General features: G+C 34.5%; 1 protein-coding gene and 1 pseudogene across 1 annotated transcript; one reads left to right on the top strand and one right to left on the bottom strand.

Moving 5' to 3' along the window:
- The first annotated feature begins 1072 nt into the window (after nt 1-1072).
- On the top strand, nt 1073-2964 carry LOC100251352 (G-type lectin S-receptor-like serine/threonine-protein kinase SD2-5; annotated as a pseudogene).
- Nucleotides 2965-9017: 6053 nt separating this feature from the next.
- Nucleotides 9018-21651, bottom strand: LOC100246217 (cysteine desulfurase 1, chloroplastic). Its single transcript, XM_002267884.4, has 10 exons — nt 21410-21651; nt 20559-20692; nt 18484-18643; nt 17542-17728; nt 13974-14119; nt 13823-13895; nt 13579-13642; nt 12055-12154; nt 9574-9732; nt 9018-9292 (listed from the first exon to the last, which is right to left on the bottom strand). Exons 1-10 carry the CDS (start codon nt 21605-21607, stop codon nt 9122-9124), a joined length of 1392 nt encoding a protein of 463 aa, XP_002267920.1. The 5' UTR covers nt 21608-21651; the 3' UTR covers nt 9018-9121.
- Between the last annotated feature and the right edge of the window lie 475 nt (nt 21652-22126).

The following is a 22126-nucleotide window of genomic DNA, read 5'->3' as shown; positions in this document are numbered from 1 at the left end:
TTGACTGATGAATTATGTTTGCAAATATGGAGGTTATTTTGACCCTTTAACCAATTAACCCAAAGGAAAATGGGTGTTGAAGAAGAGAGAAATGAAAGAGAGAGAATGAGAGAGAGAAAGTAAGATGAAGGGAGAAAGGGGGTGCCCGGTTGGAGGAGGTGGTACCGGTAACTGGAAGCCGATGTCGTCGGCAGTGGCATAGGGAGGATGGGTGAGAGGTGTGTGCATGGTTACGAGGGAAAAGGAGAGAAGAAAGGGAAGTAGGGGAAGAAAAGGGAAAGAAAGAAAAAGAAAATGGGAAAAAGGGGAGAGAGAGAAAGAGAGAATGTGAGAGGGATGGGAGAGAGCGGAAAGACTGGCCATGATTCCGTGAGTGGGGAAATGAGAGAAGAGATGGAGAGCGGAAAGACTTATTTGACTAAATTATTTTTAAAAATAATTTTTTTATTTTGATTTTAATTAATAACGTAAATTTAATTTATATAATATTAATTAAATTTAATTCAAGTCTTATAAATAATAAATTTATTTATAATTATAAAATTAATTTTATTTTTAATAAAACATGAATAGTAATATTCTTATTTGAGACAACTTGTAAACATGGCGAACTTTTACGGGGAAAGGACTTGGGTTTAGATTGTTGTCGGGACTTCGGACAATAATGCAGAAGACTCCATGCAAAACTTGAAAAGGCAAATTGATCTTCCTGTGGGCTGTGACAATTCTTTAGCTAGACTTGAATTCATTCTCTGTATTTTCTTCCTCCCTTTCATTTTTGTGTCAGTAGAAGTTGGAAACCTTCACATGGGAGAAGCCATGAGTCCATATTGGATGGAGTCTCGTTTCATTTCTGCACTTCTTTTTGCTTTTCTCATAATCTCTTCTTTCCCCTCAACCTTTGCCGGACTCCAAGATCCGTATCCAAATAGTGCAAACCTCTTCACTTCATGGACCAACATCCCTGGAGGAGAATGTACGAACAACTTGGATTAGGTGAATGTGAAGCCCATCCTTCTCAGCCTCAGAGAAACCAGTGGCCCAGGTTTCCTATGTGGCTTCTTCTGTCAGTATGCGAGCAATTCATGCCCCTTTGCCATTCTTATCTTCCAAGACGTATATTCTCCGCAGCCTGTGTGGTCTGCGAATCAAAACCGTCCAGTCGGATTTAATGCTACTGTACGACTCACTGAAGAAGGAGATTTGATCTTAGCAGATGCTGATGGCACTTTTGTTTGGTCTACAAACACAGCCGGCAAACCAACCTTGGCTGCTCCGCAATTACACCCATTTCCTGCCAATTATCTCAATATTAGTCTTCTTGAGCTTCAAAACACGAGCTACTTCACTTTTCAAGTGGACATTCAGTCTACAGATGTGGAGATTTGCAAGCAGACCTGTTTGAAGAACTGATCGTGCAAAGCTGCTCTGTTTAGACATCCTTCAAATCATTCAAGTGGAGATTTTTGCTTGCTATCTGAAGTCTTTACACTCCAGAACATGGAAACATTGGATACAACTTATAATTTTAGTACATCTTTGTTTCTTAAAGCAGAGAATTCCCCGACTGAAAAGAAGGTAGGGGAAGGTGGAAATGTAGTTGAGAAGAAAGCAGGGAATGCTCGAATCATAGTTGAATCAAGTCTTAGAGCCCTCTTTCTTGTTTTTATCTTGATCGGAGCTTTCCTTTTTCTTTTCTCGAAGAGAAGAGATTCCGAAAAAGTTGAGGAGGATCATCTAGACTGGATACCCGGAATGCCCACTAGATTCTCCTATGAAGACTTGAAAGCCATCACAGAAAATTTTACCTGCAAGCTAGGGGAAGGAGGATTTGGATGAGTCTTTCAAGGGACTTTGAGCAATGGAATCAAAGTTGCAGTTAAGCAACTTGAAGGGTTGGGTCAAGTAAAGAAGTCATTTTTAGCCGAAGCTGAGACAACAGGTAGCATTCACCATGTTAATTTGGTAAGATTGATTGGATTTTGCTCAGAAAAATCTCATAGGCTTTTAGTCTACGAGTACATGTGCAATGGATCCTTGGATAAGTGGATCTTCCATGGAAATCGAGACCTTGCTCTTGGTTGGCAATCCAGAAGGAAGATCATCCTTGAAATAGCCAAGGGACTGTCCTATCTCCACGAGGACTGCAGAAAGAAAATATTTCACTTGAATATCAAACCCCACAACATCCTCTTGGATGAAGATTTCAATGCAAAAGTTTCTGATTTTGGATTGTCAAAGCTCATCGACAAGGACCAGAGCCGAATTGTAACAAGAATGAGGGGACACCTGGTTACTTGGCTCCTGAATGGCTGAGCTCCATTATCACAGAAAAAGTTGATGTTTACAGCTTTGGGGTTGTGGTATTAGAGATCCTGTGCGGAAGGAAAAACCTAGATCTGTCTCAGACCGAGGAAGATATGCACTTACTAGGTATTTTCAAGAGAAAGGCAGAAGAGAACCGACTTGCAGATATAATCGATAAGTGCAGTGAGGATATGCAGTTACATGGAGCAGATGTTGTGGAGATGATGAAGGTGGGTGCATGGTGCCTCCAAAGTGATTTTGCAAGGAGGCCCTCCATGTCAGTGGTGGTGAAGGTTTTGGAGGGTTCAGTGGATGTTGAGGATAACTTGGAGTACAGTTTCTCATATTCCCCACAACCACCAAAAATTGCAGGCATGGGGAACAAGGCTGCTGATGCTGCTACTGCAGTACCAATACCATCTGTTTTATCAGGACCAAGATGAAGAGACAGGAAATTATTTTAGTTGAATTAGCCATAGCGTTGAAAGAACAAGTCACGCTCTGAATCATAGGATGTTACTCTTCCTTTTTCTCTTTTGTTTGTTGTTTGAAGAAAATCAGGCAAAGATGATCAATTTGTTCTTGGAGATTGATTAATTGATCTTCTTATCGTATAACAAGTTGGGTTAATCCTTTATAAATCATTTCAATGACTTATGCCCAAGTTCTTACTTTACAAGTACCAAAAACAAAACCAGTGGATCCTCAAAATTTGTTGGTATATATTTTCTGGATTGACAACAGTGTAGAGTTGAAGAAGAACCTTTTTCATACGCAATGAATGGAGGCCCAGTAGCTGATGTAAATTTCTCAAGAAAACATGCCATGGCCTGCAACGTATAGTTAGAGAATATGCATGCACGTGCGTTACTCTTAATTTTACTTAATTTTATTTTCACATTCCTTGATAAAGAATCCGGATATAAATCATCTAAGTAATTTTAAAGCGTGTTTGATAGTATTTTTATGGAAAATGTTTCTTGTGGGGAGTGTTTAGTATTTTTAAGTGAATCATGTATCATGTGTTTCTTTATAAAATATTACATTTGATATTTTTCAGCACTATAAATCATTTTTCAAAATTTTTAAGTATGTCTCTTCCATTGTGCCAAAAACCTGATTTTTTTTTTAAAAAAACATTTTTTAAATTGAAAGTATTTGTGAAAAACATTGTCCAATGGAATAATAATTTTAATAATATATTACATTATAAAATAATTTAAAATGTTTGTAATTATATAAAATATTAGTAATTTTTTATATAAAATATTTACAAAATAATAATAGTGCGGACCTTATTAGGGATCACCAAAGATGAAAATATTGATTTTGATGGATATATCGATAACTTGATTTTAAGGATAAATTAGGAAATATCGATGAATATTTTAAAATAAAGATTATTCGTCAACTCTTAGTTTTCCTTCCTCTTTCTCTATTATTGGAATTCTTTCCGACTTCCCCATTTTCAACAATGACTCATATTTGGGAAAAAAGAAGCAAAATTTATGCACATGAAAGTAAAAAACTCTTCTATTAATTAAATCAAATGATGACTTTTGCATGTGCATGAGTAATTTATTATGAAGTCTTTTCTTAAGGAGTTTAATGGGGTAGTAAAGTTAACATCGCTTTCGGTGGAATTCTTTTTGGGAAAGTTATCCTTAGGGTGAGCGGGGTAAAAAAAATGTTCTTTAACCCAGCTGTAGTTGCTCAATATTAAAGAAGAAAAAAGACAAAAAGGAAAAAGCACTGGGTACACTTCAGGTCGTGAACTAAAACGGTCTACACAAAGCTTGTTTTTTTTTTTTTTTTTTTTTTTTGTGAATATAGCAAGAAATCGATTGAAGGTAAGAAAAAAATATTTAAATGCCAAAAATACCTCATTTTATACAAAAAAAAATGGTAAATAATTTTAATAATGTAGATATGATATATTAGATCTGAAAGATTGAAAGAGGTTTTGAGAAAGAAATAGCTTTTTTTTGTGTAAAATGTTATTAAAATTTATTTTATCTTATTTTTTTATATATTTTTTTGGTCATATTGAATATGTGGTTTATTTATTTATTTATTTATTTATTTATTGAGTTGTTTGATAGGATTATTATTGATTTCCATTGAAAAGGTTTCTAGTTTAGCTTTGTTGTTGGGACCGGTTTGACATGGCATAGGAAAAAAAATTTCTTAGTTATTTCATGTTTATTTGGGACTACTTTGTTTGTATATTTATAAACATATTCATATTTTCATTGAAAACTAAAATCACTTTGTATGAGACCACTTTGTCTTTTATTATGAATTTGTTAAAGAGTTAAAACCACGATATTTTTGTTATGAATTTCTTACTTTTTTATACAAGTATTATACTGGTATGATGAGTTGAATGTTTAATAGTTTGAAAGTTGTGTAAAAAAAACCATTACTTTAGTTATAAAGTATAGGCATGATACAAATGCAATATTGTTACAATGTAAAAACATTAACATTATAATACATTATAATATACCAAAATGACAAAATATTGAATTATTTTTTACTAAACTGTCATTTCTGGGCTATTATGTTGTATTCTTATCATGCTCAATGTTTTGAAGCAACCTTGCAAGCCAAATGAAATAGTAATATGAATTCACAATAATCTCAATTTAAAAAAAAAATGAGTTAGTTATTTCAACACATGAAGTTGTTGATGGTAATCCAATGATGTATAAAAAGACATCTATAAAATTAAATTTTTTATAAAAAAAATAAAATACAGAGGTATAATAAAAATACACTACAATTACAATACTAATACAATAACATTACAATAAGGTAAAATTTTAAAAATTTCAAATTTCTTATGAAACTAGACAGTTGTGGGTTCTTTGACATATCCCTAACATGTCTAATATACAACAAATATTATTCTTTATGATATAAAATATGTCTCAATTGATTACAATTTTCATTTGTTTGTTTTGTATTTGTTGTAAAATTTTTCTTAGTTGTAATATTGTGAAATAGATTGATTTTATAAAATACCGATACGATACAAATACAATATAGTTACAATATAAAAAAATTAACATTACGATACATTATAATATACCAAAATGATAAAATATTGAGTTATTTTTTACTAAACTGACATTTATGGGCTATCATGTTGTATTCCTATCATACTTAATGTTTTGAAGCAACCTTGCAAGCCAAATGAAGTAGTAATATGAATTCATAATAATTTTAATTTTTTTTAATGAGTTAGTGATTTCAATACATGAGGTTGTTGATGGCAATCTAATGATGTATAAAAATACATCTATAATTTTTTTTTTTAAATACAGAGGTACAATAAAAATATACTACAATTACAATACAAATACAATAACATTAAAATACATTACGATAAGATAAAATTTTAAAATTTCTTACGAAATTAGGCAATTGTGGGTATCCTAATGTCGCTCATTCCTCCATTATAATCAAAACTTAAAATCATTACAAAATAGTTTCTCTTATTTGTATTACCAAATCCTCATCTAGAAACAATTTTTATAATATTAATCCACCTTTATTTAGTCTTGCAAATTGAAGAACGTAACACTATACCCTAGAAACTAAAATCACAATAAATAAGATTTCTTATATTTAAGTGAAAATTTTTGAAGTATTTCACATACGATGAAAAAGATGTGGTTGAAGATGTCGTCAAAGATACAATGTCAAAAATGGAGACACGTCGACGATGATACAAAATGAAAGCCTTCAACGGAGGCACCACTAGAATAGAGGAACTGCAGATGAGTACACGAGATTGAGTATGTCGTCGATGACACAATGTGATACCATAATGAAAACAACCTAACAATGCGAAAGGGAAGCCTTCACAGGTAGGACACTAGAAGTACAGGTTTCTTATCCTTTATTTCAATTTTTATTTTCTTTAAAAATTGTAATTTTAGAATTTAATTAAAGGGCAAATTGGTATGATAAAAATATGAGGCTTTTAGAAGAATTATCACATTCACCCACCCTTCCGAGTCATTTTCTACCCACTCCCACTCTCAAGGGTAATTATCACACTTTAAAATTTATATTATATAAGTATTGAAAGATCACCAAAAATCATAAAATAAATAAATAAATAACCCTTCATCCTTTTTTGGCTTCATCCCGACAAAAATGCTAACTCTTTGTTTCAAAACATACATATAAATACTTGAAATAGTTAAAGGCATTTGTGTCAAATATAGGTTACTCTTCAAACAAAAATATAAAAAGAGTTAAATTCATAAATATGAGGATTATTGTAGCCCTTTTAACCAATTAATTCATACCAAAATCGTCAGACAACTATTGACAGAGTTCATAAATTTGAAAATAATTTTGCAACCAATATAAATCCTATATTTTTACAACTGCCACTTCTTTTTACAAATATTTATTAAAAATTGATAAAAATATTTTGAAAATCCCAAATAACGCAATTTAGAGCTTGTAGCATTATGAAACAAACTACTATAGCTTTTGTTTGGATTGACATATGAGAGGACAAAAAGCTCTTTTCTAAGCTCCATAGAAGTTTATTTAACTAATTTATTTAAAGTGCTTATGGATTAAAATTTTTTTTTTAAAAAAAAAAACTAATATGAAAATATTAATTTTTATATAAATTCTGTTTTAAATTTATAAAAAAAAAAATTCTTTCACAAAAATTTTATAATATCAATATTATCATTTAAAAAAATTATAATTCTGAACTTGGCTTTGCCTTTATAAGGTCATAGAAGCTTATCTATGTCTTCTAAGTTTCATTGAATGCATATTTTTATAGCCCGAAAGTTCTTTTCTATTTCTATCTTTGGGAATTTTTTTAAATGTTATTTTAAAGAAATATTATTAAAATAATGTTATTTAAAATTAAATACAAAAATACAGTACTTTTCATCATTTTTATTTTTACACTAAACTCGTCTTTCAGAAAAACAAATTCAGATTGTACACTGAACTTGTATTTTAAAAAGATTGAGTTTATTTTTTATGCTGAATCCATCTTTTGAATTTCATTTTTACTTTAAAAGTTTATATATTGAATTTGTCTGCTAAAAGCCAGTTCCACTTGAAATTTAAAAGTATGGTAGTTTTAGAATTATCTTTTATGTTACATTATTTTAAAAAATATTAAAAAAAATACATTACTTCCTACAAAAATCCTGTATCTTTGGCCATGCATTAAACTAATTGAATATATGCCAAATTTGTGATTTAAGTTTTATTCACTTGAAAATAAAATATTATTTCATAAAATAATAAAAATCAATTTAAATCTTTTGATAAAGGGTTTAATATTATTTAACCTCTCAACCTATCACGTATTTTACACATTACCCCCTTAGGTTTAAAACTGAACAAATTGCCCTTCAAACTTCTTAAAAACCAACATTATGCCCTTTTATTGGATAGTGTTAGTTTAATTGGACGAAAATGTCATGTGTTGTGCACATGACTTAATAAACGATGGTAAAATTGTCATTTGAAATATAAAGTCCTAAAACATCTTCTTCTTCCTTAGAGAGCCCTAAATCCCCAAGCCCTAAAATCCGATTTTAGTTTTCTACACATCATATCATTCGGATTTCCTCAGTTGTATTCTCTCTTTTGTTAATCACCAATTCTAAATCATGTGCTCGACAACTATAACTAAAAAATATATACACAAAATGAGAGTTCAAAACATCTGTTTGGTTGCATAGGAAAAACGGGAAAGTAACACTGTACATAGTAACACTCAGTTTTCCTTTTTTTTTTTTTTCTCCTCTATTTTCCATCTCTTTCCCAAGACTAGATGCAGTTCAAAAACACTCAGTTCAGGGGTAAAAAAAAAATTGCTTCTTTCCTAGACCATTTTCTTTTCCTTTCTCACCTAAATTTTATAACCAAACAAAGGAGAACTTTCTACATAATAAGCACATCTACGATTATTTGTAAAATTGAAGTCTAACCTATGCATCAAAATTCGTTTTCCCCCATCAAAAAATAATAAGTATCAAATCGAAGCAACAAAACTTCAATTCAAATCAAAACTCTCTTTCGCTTTCGCAATCCATCTTCAAATCAAAACTTCAATTAGAAAACCTCCTAGTGCTTCATTTTTTGTGAGAGTGATCGAGGTTTGAGTTAGGGTCTCATTGGCGTTCCATAGAAGAAAAAATTAGGATTCCGAGAGAGTAATAATCTTTGATAGAATCTTGAGGATTGAGAATTGCAATTGCCATTAATGAAAAAGAAAATGCAACAGAGGAAAATTGCATGATGTGATGAGTAGAAACTGAAACTATGAAGAATTTGTGATAATCAAATTTTAAGATGGAGGATTTAGGGCTTTGGAAGGAAGAAGGATGAAGATGAGAGGTTTTAGGGCTTTAGGTATTTTAAAGACATTTTTACCCTCGCTTATTAAGTCATGTGCACACCATATGACATTTCCGTCCAATGAAACTGACACCGTTCAACAACAAAGGCGTAGTACTGGTCTTTAAAAAGCTTGAAGGGCAATTTGTTTGATTTTAAACCTAAAGGGGCAATATGCAAAACACGCGATAGGTTGAAGGGATAAAGTATATTAAACCCTTTTATAAATTAAATAGCAATCCTTTTTATATGAATTTTTTTTAAAAAAAAATAGAGATAGTAATATTTAATAAACCAAAGCTTTGAACCAAATCAACATATAATGGAGGGCCACAAGGCATTCATTAACCATAATAAGGTGAGAAGTCGAGAAACTAACATATGTAAGTTGGGAAGGGAACTATGAAAGGATACCTCTCTACTTGAAAGAAGAGAAGAAGTTAATGGTGTCAACCAGTGCGTGGATAAAGGCATCAACATCCTCTTTAGTGTTATAGAAATGGAGACTCGCTCGTGCACTTGCACTCACACCTAAATGCCGATGGAGGGGCTGGGCACAGTGGTGACCTGATCTGATGGCAACTCCATGCTGAAATAAATACATAATTCAGTAAGGAAGCAAAATTAAACCTTAAATCCCTCTTCAACCACCCTTTAAGCAATTGGTAGAGATTGTATGGATCCCTTATCCTAACTTTTATTAGCTAGTTTTCTGAATCCATTGATCTAGGGTTAAAATCTTATCAAGTGTTTCCCAAACGGAGGTAGTGCATTTGGGGACAAAAGCTCAAATCTATTTCCTCTATGTCCACCAATTAAAGCATTTTATAAGCCAACATAAATGTGCAAATCCGACAGTAAACCTCTTACCTGTTGATCAAGGAAAGTTGCAATATCTGTTGGGTGGATATTCTCAACATTGAAAGAACAAAGAGCAGCACGGAAGACAGTTTGCGAAGGTGCTGGACCATAAACATGAACTCCAGGGACTGAACGCAGGCTTTCATATAGATAATTAGCCAGATCTACCTGCAAAACAACATTTAAAACCAAAGAAATTCCATCTTAGAAACATGGCTAATAAAGAGCAGGATAATAAGAAAAGGGAATGTGTTTACAAAGATATCCTTACTTGGAAACACTAAAGACCATGCTTTGCTTAAGCAGTAACTAACTCGGAGTCAGTATTAGTACATTACTAATAAGTTCTATTAAGTAAACTCTGTGGTGTCAGTTCATGCTACTGTGGTAGCAATTTATTAGGGTTTCCTTTTATTTCTACCTTTTACATTTGTACTTGGAATTGCAAACAAGACCAAATATCTCAAGCACAAATGTGAAAGAAGAAGAAAAGGTTACCAAGGAGCAAAATGGAAATAAGTCATTAAACATTGAAATCCAAGTTAAGAACCTAAAGAATTATTGAAAGGAAATCCCATGCTACCCAAATAACCGACAAATGGTTGTATTCCTCGGATCTAGGGTTTCATCCAAAAAGTAAAAGTTTTGGACATTGATTAGTTGCAAAATTGGGTCCACCTGAGCATGATAGCCCGCTGTATTTTTTGCTACATTTCTTATTTTGTTAAACACTTCAAAACAATGCCATAGGTAACAGCAAATGAATAAGGACACAACCTATTAGGTAATATAAATATGCTAATGCGCCCCATATTTGGGATTGCCATTAGGTGCGCCTCATAGATTGGTGGTTGTTTGGGATGGAGTGGAGGAGAGAATGAGGAAGAAATTGGCTAGATGGAAGAGCCAATACATTTTCAAAGGAGGTAGGATCACTTTGATTCGGAGTACTTTGGCGAGTATGCCCATTTACTTTATGTCTGTGCTCTCTATGCCCAGAAAGGTCAGATTAAGGTTAGAGCAGATTCAGAGGGATTTTTTATAGGGAGGTGGGGCCCTTGAGCTGAAACCTAATCTTGTTCAGTGGGGTTTGGTTTGCCTTGAGAAGAGTAATGGGGAGTTGGGGCTAAAGTGCCTTCCTATCCTCAATAAGACACTTTTGTGTAAATGGAGTTGGAGATTTGCTATTGAGAGAGAGGCTTTTTGGAATCAAGTGATCAAGGGGAAGTATGGGGAGGACCAAGGGGGTTGGTGTTCTAAGGAAGTGGGGCGGGGGGGTTATGGTGTGGGGTTGTGGAAAACTTTTAGGAAGGAATGGAATGTTGTAAGAAGTAGGCTATTTTTTGTAGTGGGGAATGGGCAAAAGGTAAAATTCTGGAAAGATAGATGGTGTGGGGATGAACCTTTTTGTGTTTCTTTTCCCTCATTTGCTTTGGTTGTCTTCAAGGATGCTTGGGTTAAAGATGTGTGGTATTGCAATGAGGGTGGGGGGAGTTGGAGACTGCTTTTTTCCAAACCGTTTAATGATTGGGAGTTGGATGAGGTATGCAGATTCTTTTTGGGCTTAAATGGGAAGAGTTCGGCAAGTAGTGGAAGAAAGGGTGATTTGGAGAGAGACTAAATGTGGGAAGTTTTCTGTTAAGTCTCTCTCCAAATCATTAGTATCAGGCCCTCCAGCCTCTTTCCCTTCGTCGACCATTTGGAAAGTTTACGTGCAGCCTAGAGTGAGTTTTTTTTGGATGGGAAGCAATGTGGGAAAAGGCTCTTACCTTGGATCAACTTCAAAAGAGAGGATGGGCTCTAGCGAACAGATGTTACCTTTGTCAAAGACACAAAGAATCAATAGATCACATTCTCCTCCACTGAGAAAAGGCAAGGACTCTTTGGGCGTTGCTCTGCTCTATTTTTGGGGTGCAATGGGTGCTGCCAGTCACTATTAAGGAGATGCTTTTGGGGTGGAACGGGTCTTTTGTGCGAAAAAAGAGGAAGGGTGTTTGGAGAGCAAGTCCTTTGTGTCTTTTTTGGACAGTTTGGAAGGCAAGGAACAAAGTTGCTTTTGAGGAAGAAGAGTTAGTCAATTCAAAGGCTTAAGAATTCTTTTGTATATTTTCTTTGGTCGGAGACGAAATTGTTTATAAAAGATGGTCCTTCAACTTTAGTTGATTTTATTGGTTGGGTGGGAACCCGCTGAGGGTGTGGGTCGGGCTGCTGCTCCTCTGGCCTTGGCTTTCAGCTAGGGTGTGGGGGGTGTTTTCTTTCTTGTAATCTTTAAGCCACTGCTTTGGTGGTTTTTAATACAATTCCTTTACTTATCAAAAAAAAAAAAAAAATGCAGATGCAACTCTTATTCATACTCAAACCATATAGATTCTACGTATTCCTGCTTCCCATAAGATCCATGGCAAATATCTTCATGGGCTACAATCATTGTTTGAAAAGGCTTGAAAGGGGAAAGAAAAAACCTTGGAGAGGGCAGAAAATGCATCTCACCTCATAGTCATGAATCTTTTGCATGCCAATTGCTGATAGATAATCAATTGCTGCTCCTAACCCAATGGCTTCCCCAATCGCTGGTGTTCCGGCCTCAAATCTGATCAGTAAAGGAACACATGTACACCAAGTCATGAATCACAAACTATCAAATGTAGCAGTTAGTAAGACAAGACACCTAACTTGGCATACTGAATAACTTTAACTCCATAGTTAATTAGAGTTGATATTATATATTTAAAATTCCTGACAATCCAATGTGCAGCTTGAAACAGTGACACATATGATGCTTTATACAAAGTTTTAGTATAATTTTTTGGTTTATGCCATTTGCTCAGAAGGGGAAAATAGAAAGATGTTCATAAGATGAATGCAACTGAATGATGATGTTATGATGGATGAGAGAGTTGTTTTTGCATTCTCTCTTCTTTGGCTTTGATTTTTTGTGTCCATTGTATATGTCCTGTGTACTCTTTTTTTGCACTAAACATACATCTTTTATTTGTTTATCAGAACAACAAAAAAAAAAAGGAAAGAAAAGAAAAAAATGATGAATGAGATCAGATCAGAACTAGGAGGTAGCACCTATGGAAAAATGTCAAGAGGAAGTAAACTTGCAGCATTTAATCACATGTAAGAAAGTGCAATGGCTAAACTAGTAAAACATGATTTGGTTGGAAGGAGCATGGATGGAGATTACAAGAAATGGGCATGATGGCCAGAGATGGTTTAAGAAAAATAGTTAAAAGAACATATGGCCAGCAGAGAGCACTTTAGAAAAACAAGAATTATGTTCCAACACCAAATCATTAGGAAATGTTGGAAAACAACAAAACAGAAAAATATGCACTTTCAGGACCAGAAAATACGACGCACTCCAAGCAGTGCCTCAAATGACCACCTCCAGGTATATATATTATAAATGCCATCCCCACTTCCCTTAAAGTGGCTGAGTGCAGCAAAGGTGCATTCATCAATAGGGGTGGTAGTAGTGGTAGTAGCTAATTCAACGAGGAAAGGGAACCCTTCAAACCAAAACTGAGACTAGAGAGGGGGGTGACTCCCACATAGATCAATAGATCAAGATCCAGAGTCCATTCTAGATCTAGATCGAGCTTCTTACTTGCCCTACTTCTAAGGATAGAAAATCATTTACTGATCTGGGTTTTTTTTTTTCCCGTATTTTTTTATGGAAAGTAAAAGTGAATTTCATTCTAGAGCTGTATGAAATTCACAAAAGATGTCTGAAGACTTGTTCAATTCTATCTTCGTTTCTTTTCTTGTTTATCTTTATCTCTTCTCTTCTACTAATAGAAAATAGAGGAACCTTTTCTTATGTTATATCATCAGGATAACAATCTGCCAACCTTATAGATCTTTTTATAAGACAAACAGGAGGCTATGTATATACTGAAATGATCCCCTCTAACAGATAAAAGAATAGAATAAATATTGGCTATGCCCCTGCCTTGATGGATAAGAATAATGGCATATCATGTTCAAGTTGTAAAGAAGTTCACCAACCTGGAGGGAGGTTCAGCAAAAGTGGAATGGTCTAGAAATACATCTGAAATCATTTCACCTCCACCTGAAATGTAAAAGAAAAAATAACTTCAGGACCAGCTTCTAAGAAAGCCTATGTCTCAATGACTTCATCATTCTCATAAATATGGACATTGGATACATCAAACCCTTGAAACTGAGATGAGAAGTCAAGAACAGACAACCTCCCTATCCTAAATTCTGCAGTAAAAAGAAATAATCATACCTAAGAAAGGAGGCATGGCAAAAAGGAGGTCACTCTTGCCATATAAGAATCCGATGCCTGTAGGCCCACACATCTGAAGCATGTTTATTCCTTAACTTTGAATGCCCACACATTGAGCCTATATTTTTCAAAAGTACAGCAATAATCTTACCTTGTGAGATGAAGCAACAAGAAAGTCAGCGTCCAGCCTCTGCACATCAACCGCCATATGTGGAACACTTTGACAAGCATCTACCAGAACTTTTGCCCCAACAGCATGTGCCCAATGCACAATATCATAAATAGGAAGAGCAGAAGCTACAAAAAAGAGCAAAGAGAACAAGCAATTAAAGAAATAGGATTCTTTTTTCCCTTCTTCATGCCAATAGGCTAATGATGGCGCTCAATTAATTGCATCAGAATAAGAATCTTCTTAAAAGCTTAATGTAAATGATTCATTTTGAACACACCTATGGAAGCCATTGTTAACCACCATATAACCCAGCTAAAACCAAAAGTGGGCAGAGCAGGATGTTGTTAACTTCTTATTATATCAGGAAACAAGCAGGGGTCGGTCCTCACCAACCCACCAAAATTGCCACAATAAAAAAAAAAAAATAAAACAACAACAATAATGGAAGCAACAACAAAGTTGTCACTCCCCCTCCTATAAGCCTATGAACCTTTAAGACCAATAGGTGGATGAAATCATATCGAGGCAAACCCTTTTTGTCCTTTATGCTACTGAACATAATAAAATACTAAAGGAAGGAAAAAAAAAAAAAAAGACACAGTGCAGGTGTTTCTGTTAGCACAAATTAGTGGATTAATGATGGCTCATGGCTGTTGAGGACCTCGCTACAGCTAGTTACAACTCAACTCAATTCCCTAAAATCTGCCCATTTAATACAAGTCTTCTTACAAAGAGAGAACCATCAGAATGAGCAGTGTTTGTTCTTTCTATTGCAAGGCTGGTTTGGTAGAGAAATTAAATACTTGAGGTCATTCCTTCCAATTAAAGTTGAATTGGATGAAACAATGTGTTTTTTTGGGGCACCAAGAGTTTATCTATTTTATTGTAATTTATTCAATACTTTTTCTCTCATCAGGAGGAGACATCCACCATATCCACAAATTTTTACTCCCTCACAATAAATCTCCCAAGTGTAAAAATCAGATGATCAAATAGAAGCTCTGGTAAAAAACAAACAGAACATTGCAGAAGTGATTTAAAAACTACACTGCTTTATTAGTAAATTGGTTATCAAATGAGGAAAATAACAAAATTCATGAATGCTAGCCAATAAGGAACCATAAATAATACATGAGAGTGGGTGCACCCTAGATATTAAAGCCACCAAGCATGCTGCTCTGCCTCTGCTGCTTGTTCATGCATGAAATTTGACATCGACTAAAATTTCTTTTTTGTTTTTCCACATTCATTTTATGAGAAAACTCTTAGATGCAAATCAAATCGACAGACCTAAAACCACTTTAACCCAGATAACATCCTGTCAACATGACGTAACAAATATATGAAGACCTAATACAGCAGTTGGAGAATCCCTAAAGACATAAAAGCAAGAAGTGGATATTCTAGATAAAAATCATTACAGCATCAAAATTGTGACATAAAAACCCTGCTTGCATCCTCTATCAAAGCCAAGCTTTACTTGATAAACAAATTAAAGAAAAATCAAGAGAAAACATATTGCAAGGTTTTAGCACATGAAATGGATGCTAGTATCAAAATCTGACAAAAAAAAAAATTGTGGAACTCAACAAAGTTCAAAAATTAGTAAATGAGAATATGGTAGCCTAAATAATATAACAAGTTACAACCATATTTATATAATATCTTAGATTAAAAGTGCTATGCAATTCACTTATAAACATCTATATGCAGCATATTTGAACATATATCCAAAGAAAAAGGAAACTAGACTTTCATACAAGAATCTGTGGACGGCAATGTCCAACAAGCGTCTAATATACGTCCACTTTGGGTAGTTCAATCATTTGGAAATATACATCTAACCTAGCTAGCAGCACTATAGAGATTATGTAGTAACATCCACTGCAGTCACTAGGCAATGCTCCTTTCCCTCCAGATTATCCACTTCCATTAGGCTTCTACCTAACTTTATAGCCCTAATCACCAATCTTATTCTTGTCACTAATAATTCACTGAAGACAAGAAGCTCTTGGGTACTCAGATAGTAGATATGGTTTCAAACTACTGGGAGGAGTGCTATTCCTGCAATGAGGGAAACTCACTATGGACCTTGAAAAAGCCCTTCAGACCTGTCTTAACTGGCAAGGGATTGGTATGGGGTAGGGGAAGTTCTAGGTCTATTCTTTGTAACAATGAAAAAGGAGGGAAAGAGAGGTGGTGGAAGCCATCTTTTAGGATTTCAAGAGTTCCATTCCCACACCAGATTCATTGTCCGAGAGGATCCAGAGACTGTGTGGAGAAGAATCCTACTGGGAAGAAAACTTTTTCCCCTTGCTCGTCCTGAATTTCTACCCTCAAACAAGTTGCCATTTTCTTTCTCAATCATGTCCTTCTCTTTCCTGGGACATTTATTTCCAACTCAATAATTGGAGGCTGATGAACTTGCTTCCCTTCTTCAGATCCTCAAGGAATTTTATCTCTCTTTGACTTCAGTGGTTTAGAAGATTTGGTATGTTGAGTGCAAGTTGTTTGCTCTCTCCCAAGTTTTTCTTCCAAGCTATGTTAGGAAATCATTGTTTGGAAGGCTAAAGCCCCTTGCTAAAGCTTCTCTTGGTTAATTGTATGTAGAAAGAGGAATACTAATGGAACCCACAAGAAGGCTTTTCAAAGCTCTGTGTACACTGCAAGAGGAAGGAGGATGATGATGACCACATTCACTGCCTTGGAGAGGCACGCTGAAAGTAAATTCTAATGGGACCTGGTTGGTGTAGCCTGATTCGGGTAGAGAGAGGGGGGAGGGGGGAGGGGGGAGGGAGGGGGAGGAGGGTGGGGTGTGTGTGGGGAAGAGAGAGAGAGAGTATTTAAGAGGAAGGGTTTATGCAAGAGAATGATTTATTTTGCTTCGTGCTGGCCTCTGTGTCTAGAAGTTCAAGGAGGTTCCATGAAAATTATTTAATATGATATAGCAAGATGCCAGATCAGAGTGCTGTACAATTCAATTTTATTTCACTTTCTCTATGCTTGCTTGAAGTGGTTCTGCTAACAAAGCTGAATTAGAGCTTCGTCTGAAGGTTAACAGGAAGATCAGCATAGGAACTCTAATGGTTGTTTAGATGGGGGTGATTCTTCTACAGTCATTTTGAGGTTGAGAGAGTGAACCCTGGGATCCTAGAAACAGATATTTGATGAGAGAAATCTGATTTTTTTTTTTTTTGTTCCCCTTGAGCGTGCAACATAGGTTTGCTAGACTGCCAGTGATAACAATCAGATATTCTCTTGCTAAGAAAGGAGCTCTTATTTCAGAAAATTTCGGAGGGAGCTTTATTCTTATTTAATTTTCTCTTTAGATTTCTTTGACATTATAACTCAGATTCTTTTTCTTCCCTTTTCTTGCATTTTCAAGGATCCCTTGTCCTATAAAATTTTTTCCTTGCTCATAAAGAAAAAAGAAATAAGGGGAAATTTTCATACACCAATTGAAGCTTTGATGACAATACATCAAATCTCGAGCCAAAAGTATGAGAAGATCAGTTAGGAATAGTCAATGCTGAAGGCATTCACCTACCAAGCACATTTGAGATATGGTGAACAACCAAAAGCTTTGTCTTCCTCGAAATCATTTCTTTCAACTTCTCTACATCTGGAACTTCATCTTCGGTCAAATTAACAAACTTTAAAATGGCACCAGTCTTTTGAGCTACAAGTTGCCAAGGGACAATAGCACTATGATGCTCAGCAACTGTGAGTACAATCTGCAAAAAAATAAATAAATAACAGTAAATATAGAAGAAAATAAATTATAAAAAAAAAAAAAAGAAAGAAAAAAAGTTGAAGCAAGGCTTGTAGGATTCCCAACCAAGAAAAAACAGTAACCATGTTCTGGCTAATCATTTTTGGAGACAAATCCTAGTACATGCAAGGGGTAGAGGGGTCCTCTCAAGAGTACTTTAAATAAAAAAAGTGACTCAAGATGAGTTTGCAGAAGTAATTTCAGAATGTATTTCCATCTAGGTTCAATGTTAAGAATGAGAATAACTTTTAGAAAGATTAAATGATCAAATATATGCCCACATGCATGCATGTCAAACGTATTTAAACTGAAATACATCAAAAAGCTCTGGAACTGCAAAAGCTCTGGAACTGCAAAAGCTCTGAGAGGGACTTTTGACATTAAATAATATATGCTAGCCAACTAACCATTTAGAATTTTTAAGTCCTGCCATCGGCAAGGAAAAGAGTGAAAGAACTTCTGAGAATCCATGAATTCCCTAAGCAGACCATTCCAACTCTGCCCAAACACTATGTCAAGATGAAGAATCCATGAAATACTAACAAACCAACACCAACCACTTACAACCCCAAACAGCTAAGATATTTTTCTTATGAATGCAACAAGAAACACATTTTTCTTGAATTGACAAAAAAAAAAAAAAAAAAATTAACATCAAACATCAAGATTACATCATGATGCTGAAGGTGAACTTGGAGAAGCAAAACAAAAGCACACCTCATCTTCTGGTTTTAAATTTGAAAGGCCCCAAGAGTAAGCTACTAGATTGATAGCTTCAGTAGCATTCCTTGTAAATATGATCTCTCCAGGCTCAGACGCATTGATGAAAGCTGCCACCTTTCTCCTTGCAGACTCATACTCATCTGTGGCCTTTGCACTGAATCCATAAGACATGGTGAGTATTATCAAATAACTGAATTTAACAACTTGCACCCCTCCTCACACGCCCAACAAATGCCTTAGAAAGAGGGATTGTTATTGGAGTAAAATTTTATGAAACATCACAACACAGAAAGCACCAAAAACAATTTGGCTAAATCTGTTGCTAACTTTTGACATCCTCAGGAATTTAAGATTATTTAAGATTTAATTGCTTGTGAATGTGCGTAACTGATTAAAAAAGGAGAGGAAAAAAATGCATGTGAATATATGAGGTAAAAGAGCACATACAATGCATTCATAAAAGTTTCTTACCAGAGAGAAAGAGAGAGAGAGAGAAACTACCCAGGTTAACCCTAAGGCTTACAAGACAGATAACTCAAATAAGCTCAATTACGTTACTAGATTAACCTTACTTATAGATTGTAGAAACCTATTAAGCAAGTAAAGACTTCTAAAATAAACCTATGCAAAGTAGTAACCAAATACATCTCAATTTCTAAAGAAAAAGGTTTCTAAAAGCTCTTAAAAGGCTAAAATACGTTACTAGATTAACAACCTAACCAAAGTAGTAACCAAGTACAATTATAAATTCTCAAAGCAGAAGTTTCTAGTTCCTAATGGACTGATTAGCATCCCAAGAAAGCCAATAACAGCTACAATAGAAAAGCTCAAGGAAGGTAAAAAAAATAAAAATAAAGAATAAACTAAAATAATTTGATGCCTCAATAGTGAAACAGTAAACTGTACAGTAACATAAACAGCACTCACAACAATATGATGGATAATATCAGTTATAATCCCTTGCTACAGTACCACTTCAGTAGCTACTTGCCAAAACTACTAATATTGCCTGCTAATCAATTACTGACCTAAGCCCCGTATACTTATAGTATTCCCAACAAAAAGAATGTCCCAAATATAGCAATTTCCTTTTGCCTGGAACAGCAACCTAAAATTTCTACAAAGTGGTGCTCTGCTTGTTAAAATCAAAATAATAGTCTGTAATGAACCTGCAACATCTTTCCTCAAATTTTGCCCAAGGCTATATATCTGCAAACATGTGCAATAATAGCTAAAGAAAATTAAAATTTTAGGAAAAGATAGGTTCTTTTTGTTCTAATACCTAAATGATGTAAGACAATGCACAAAGCCTTGAGGCAAGGGTAGTATGACAAAGGAAGGTAGTGAAGCACATCCAGGAAAAGAGAAAAGGTTTAGAACAATAGAAGGATGGATTAGGGAAAAAAAAAGACACCTAGAACAGGTAAGGTTAGAGAGAGAGAGAGAGAGAGAGAGAGGGAGGGGGGGGGGGAGGGAAGGGGGGAGAGAGAAAGAGAGCATACCTAGAAACCCCCAGTTTCTAAGGCAAAGTAATTAAAGAACAAATTCAAATTTTATTGATTCTAGAATTACCCTGTCATCATCGTAACTTTATCTATAAACTCTAGAAAACAGGCTCAGTAAATAAAGAATCCTTAAACAGAAAAAACCCAACAACAGTGGGAAATCAAATACAAACCAAATTTTTAATAAGTTTATTAAGGCGCCTTATTGGCTGATTTGCAACCCTAGAAAACTCCCAATTGAACCTAAAATAGTAACTCAGAAGCATTAGAATAATGCTCTACAATCCTGCTTGTTAAACTTAAAGGTCATCCCTTGCAAAACATGACGGACAGAGATCATGGATGTTAATTGGAGTCTGTAAATTTGCAAGGATGAATGCTGTTTTGAATGTTCTGAACATACACATACATTAGAGCAGGAATGAACCAGAAGTAATGACCCAAGCAACCATGAAATAGTTTTAACACATTGGTTTAAGGACCATCCTCAAAATAGGGTATATGTGATCTTCATCTCCACAATCATATATTATCCTTTAATACTATGGAAATTGAATATCAAACCTCAAGAAATGAATCCCACGGTGCACATTCGAATTGTAGGCTTCATAATAATTCTGCAAAGCCTTCAAAACCGCAGTAGGCTTCTGTGAGGTTGCTGCATTATCCAAGTAGACAAGTTTTGAGCCATTTACCTCCTGAAAAATCACATTTGAGGCCCATAAAACAATCTCATTAAATATTATGCAAATGATACAATTTCTAGATGAGAATCATATGATCGATCTAGTGATGGAACTGTCAACAAAAATCTATATCATAATCATAAACTACTTCCAAAAAAAAAAAAACAAGAACGCTAATAACAATCTTTAAAAAACCGAACTAAACCATGAGAAAACAAATAAATCGAAAGATGAAATTCCAGTGGTCGAAGCTAAGTTGATCCGTGGGCCCATTTGGGATAGTGCATCACAAAAGGCAGAACCATCCTCTTCTAATGACCAACCGGTAACAACAGAATTAAAGCTCACGAATTACTCAGACAAACTACTTCGCTGATAACCCAGTCCGAGAATGCACCATGGAAACTCAGTGCTAGATGAACATGTTTAGTGAACTTATCAAATAGACTTGTTCCAAACAGCTATGCCCCATGGCGCAAGTTTTAGAAGCTTCAGTCCCCCATAAAATTATTTCCCGTATTCTTATAATTGAACTATACTCATGCAAATTAGAATAATGGACAGGAATATCGAACATTGGAACATTGATTTCGATACCATGACATGAACTCACAAGATTTTCACGGAGGCCTTCAAACACAAGGAAGTAAATGACTTCAAATTTCAAATCTCCATTTCTTTCTCTCTCCAATCAAGCAGCGCAGGAAATAATCGAAACAGTAAAAATACCTGGTGGAGAATGGGAAAATCGGGCCTAGTGAGATGACCGAGGGAAACCGATCCAATACTGGAATCGCCTTCGACGGCGGCTGAAGATGGAGCCGAGCAAGAAAATCTACGGAACCCCACCTGAACAGACGCGGAGGTGGGGGAGATGGGGTTAGGGTTTAAGAATTTGAAAGAAGGGAATTTCAGAACACTTGCCATTATCCCAAACAACACAACACGAAGCAAGAAGGAGATAATCAATAGAAATAAGTTTGGCAAATTCTAGAGCATAGACGAAACGCAGCGTTTCAATTTGACACGTATGATGTCTTCAAAATTTGTTCAAAAAAATAAATAAATTTTTTAATTCATGTTAAACGTATGATTTTGGTAAAATTAAAATAAAAACTTCGAGAATGTGTTTTTTTTTTTACTTAATTCAAAATATAACTTAAAACTAAATAGTACTTAATTTTGTTAAGTATTAAATTCTTTATTTTTATAATATTTTATTTTTATTAAATATTAAAAAGTAAAATCCAATTTTTATTTCATTTAAAAAAAAGTCAAATATTTTTATTTTTCCTATTCAATAAAAAATTTATGATAAATTATAAAAAATAAATAATAAAAAAATTTAAAGTAGCAAATTTTTTTTTTCCACAAAAAGCTAAAAAATAAACACCCCTAAAATGTTTTTAAGTAGAATCACATCATGTTTGAATATAAATAAAAATA

Source organism: Vitis vinifera, chromosome 6, assembly GCF_030704535.1.
Source record: "Vitis vinifera cultivar Pinot Noir 40024 chromosome 6, ASM3070453v1".
NCBI classification, from domain to species: Eukaryota; Viridiplantae; Streptophyta; class Magnoliopsida; order Vitales; family Vitaceae; genus Vitis; species Vitis vinifera.
The sequence above is the reverse complement of the archived record's forward strand: the minus strand, read 5'-3'. Positions and strand labels throughout refer to the sequence as shown.

What these genes read in the sequence shown, in the direction of transcription:
- LOC100246217 (XM_002267884.4), bottom strand. Translation starts at nt 21,607, where the DNA reads ATGGCAAGTGTTCTGAAATTCCCTTCTTTCAAATTCTTAAACCCTAAC. An exon ending in TTGTTGCTTCATCTCACAAG is followed by an intron (nt 13,896 to 13,973) that starts GTAAGATTATTG and finishes AACATGCTTCAG; the next exon opens with ATGTGTGGGCCTACAGGCAT. An exon ending in TTTGCTGAACCTCCCTCCAG is followed by an intron (nt 12,155 to 13,578) that starts GTTGGTGAACTT and finishes TTTACTGATCAG; the next exon opens with ATTTGAGGCCGGAACACCAG.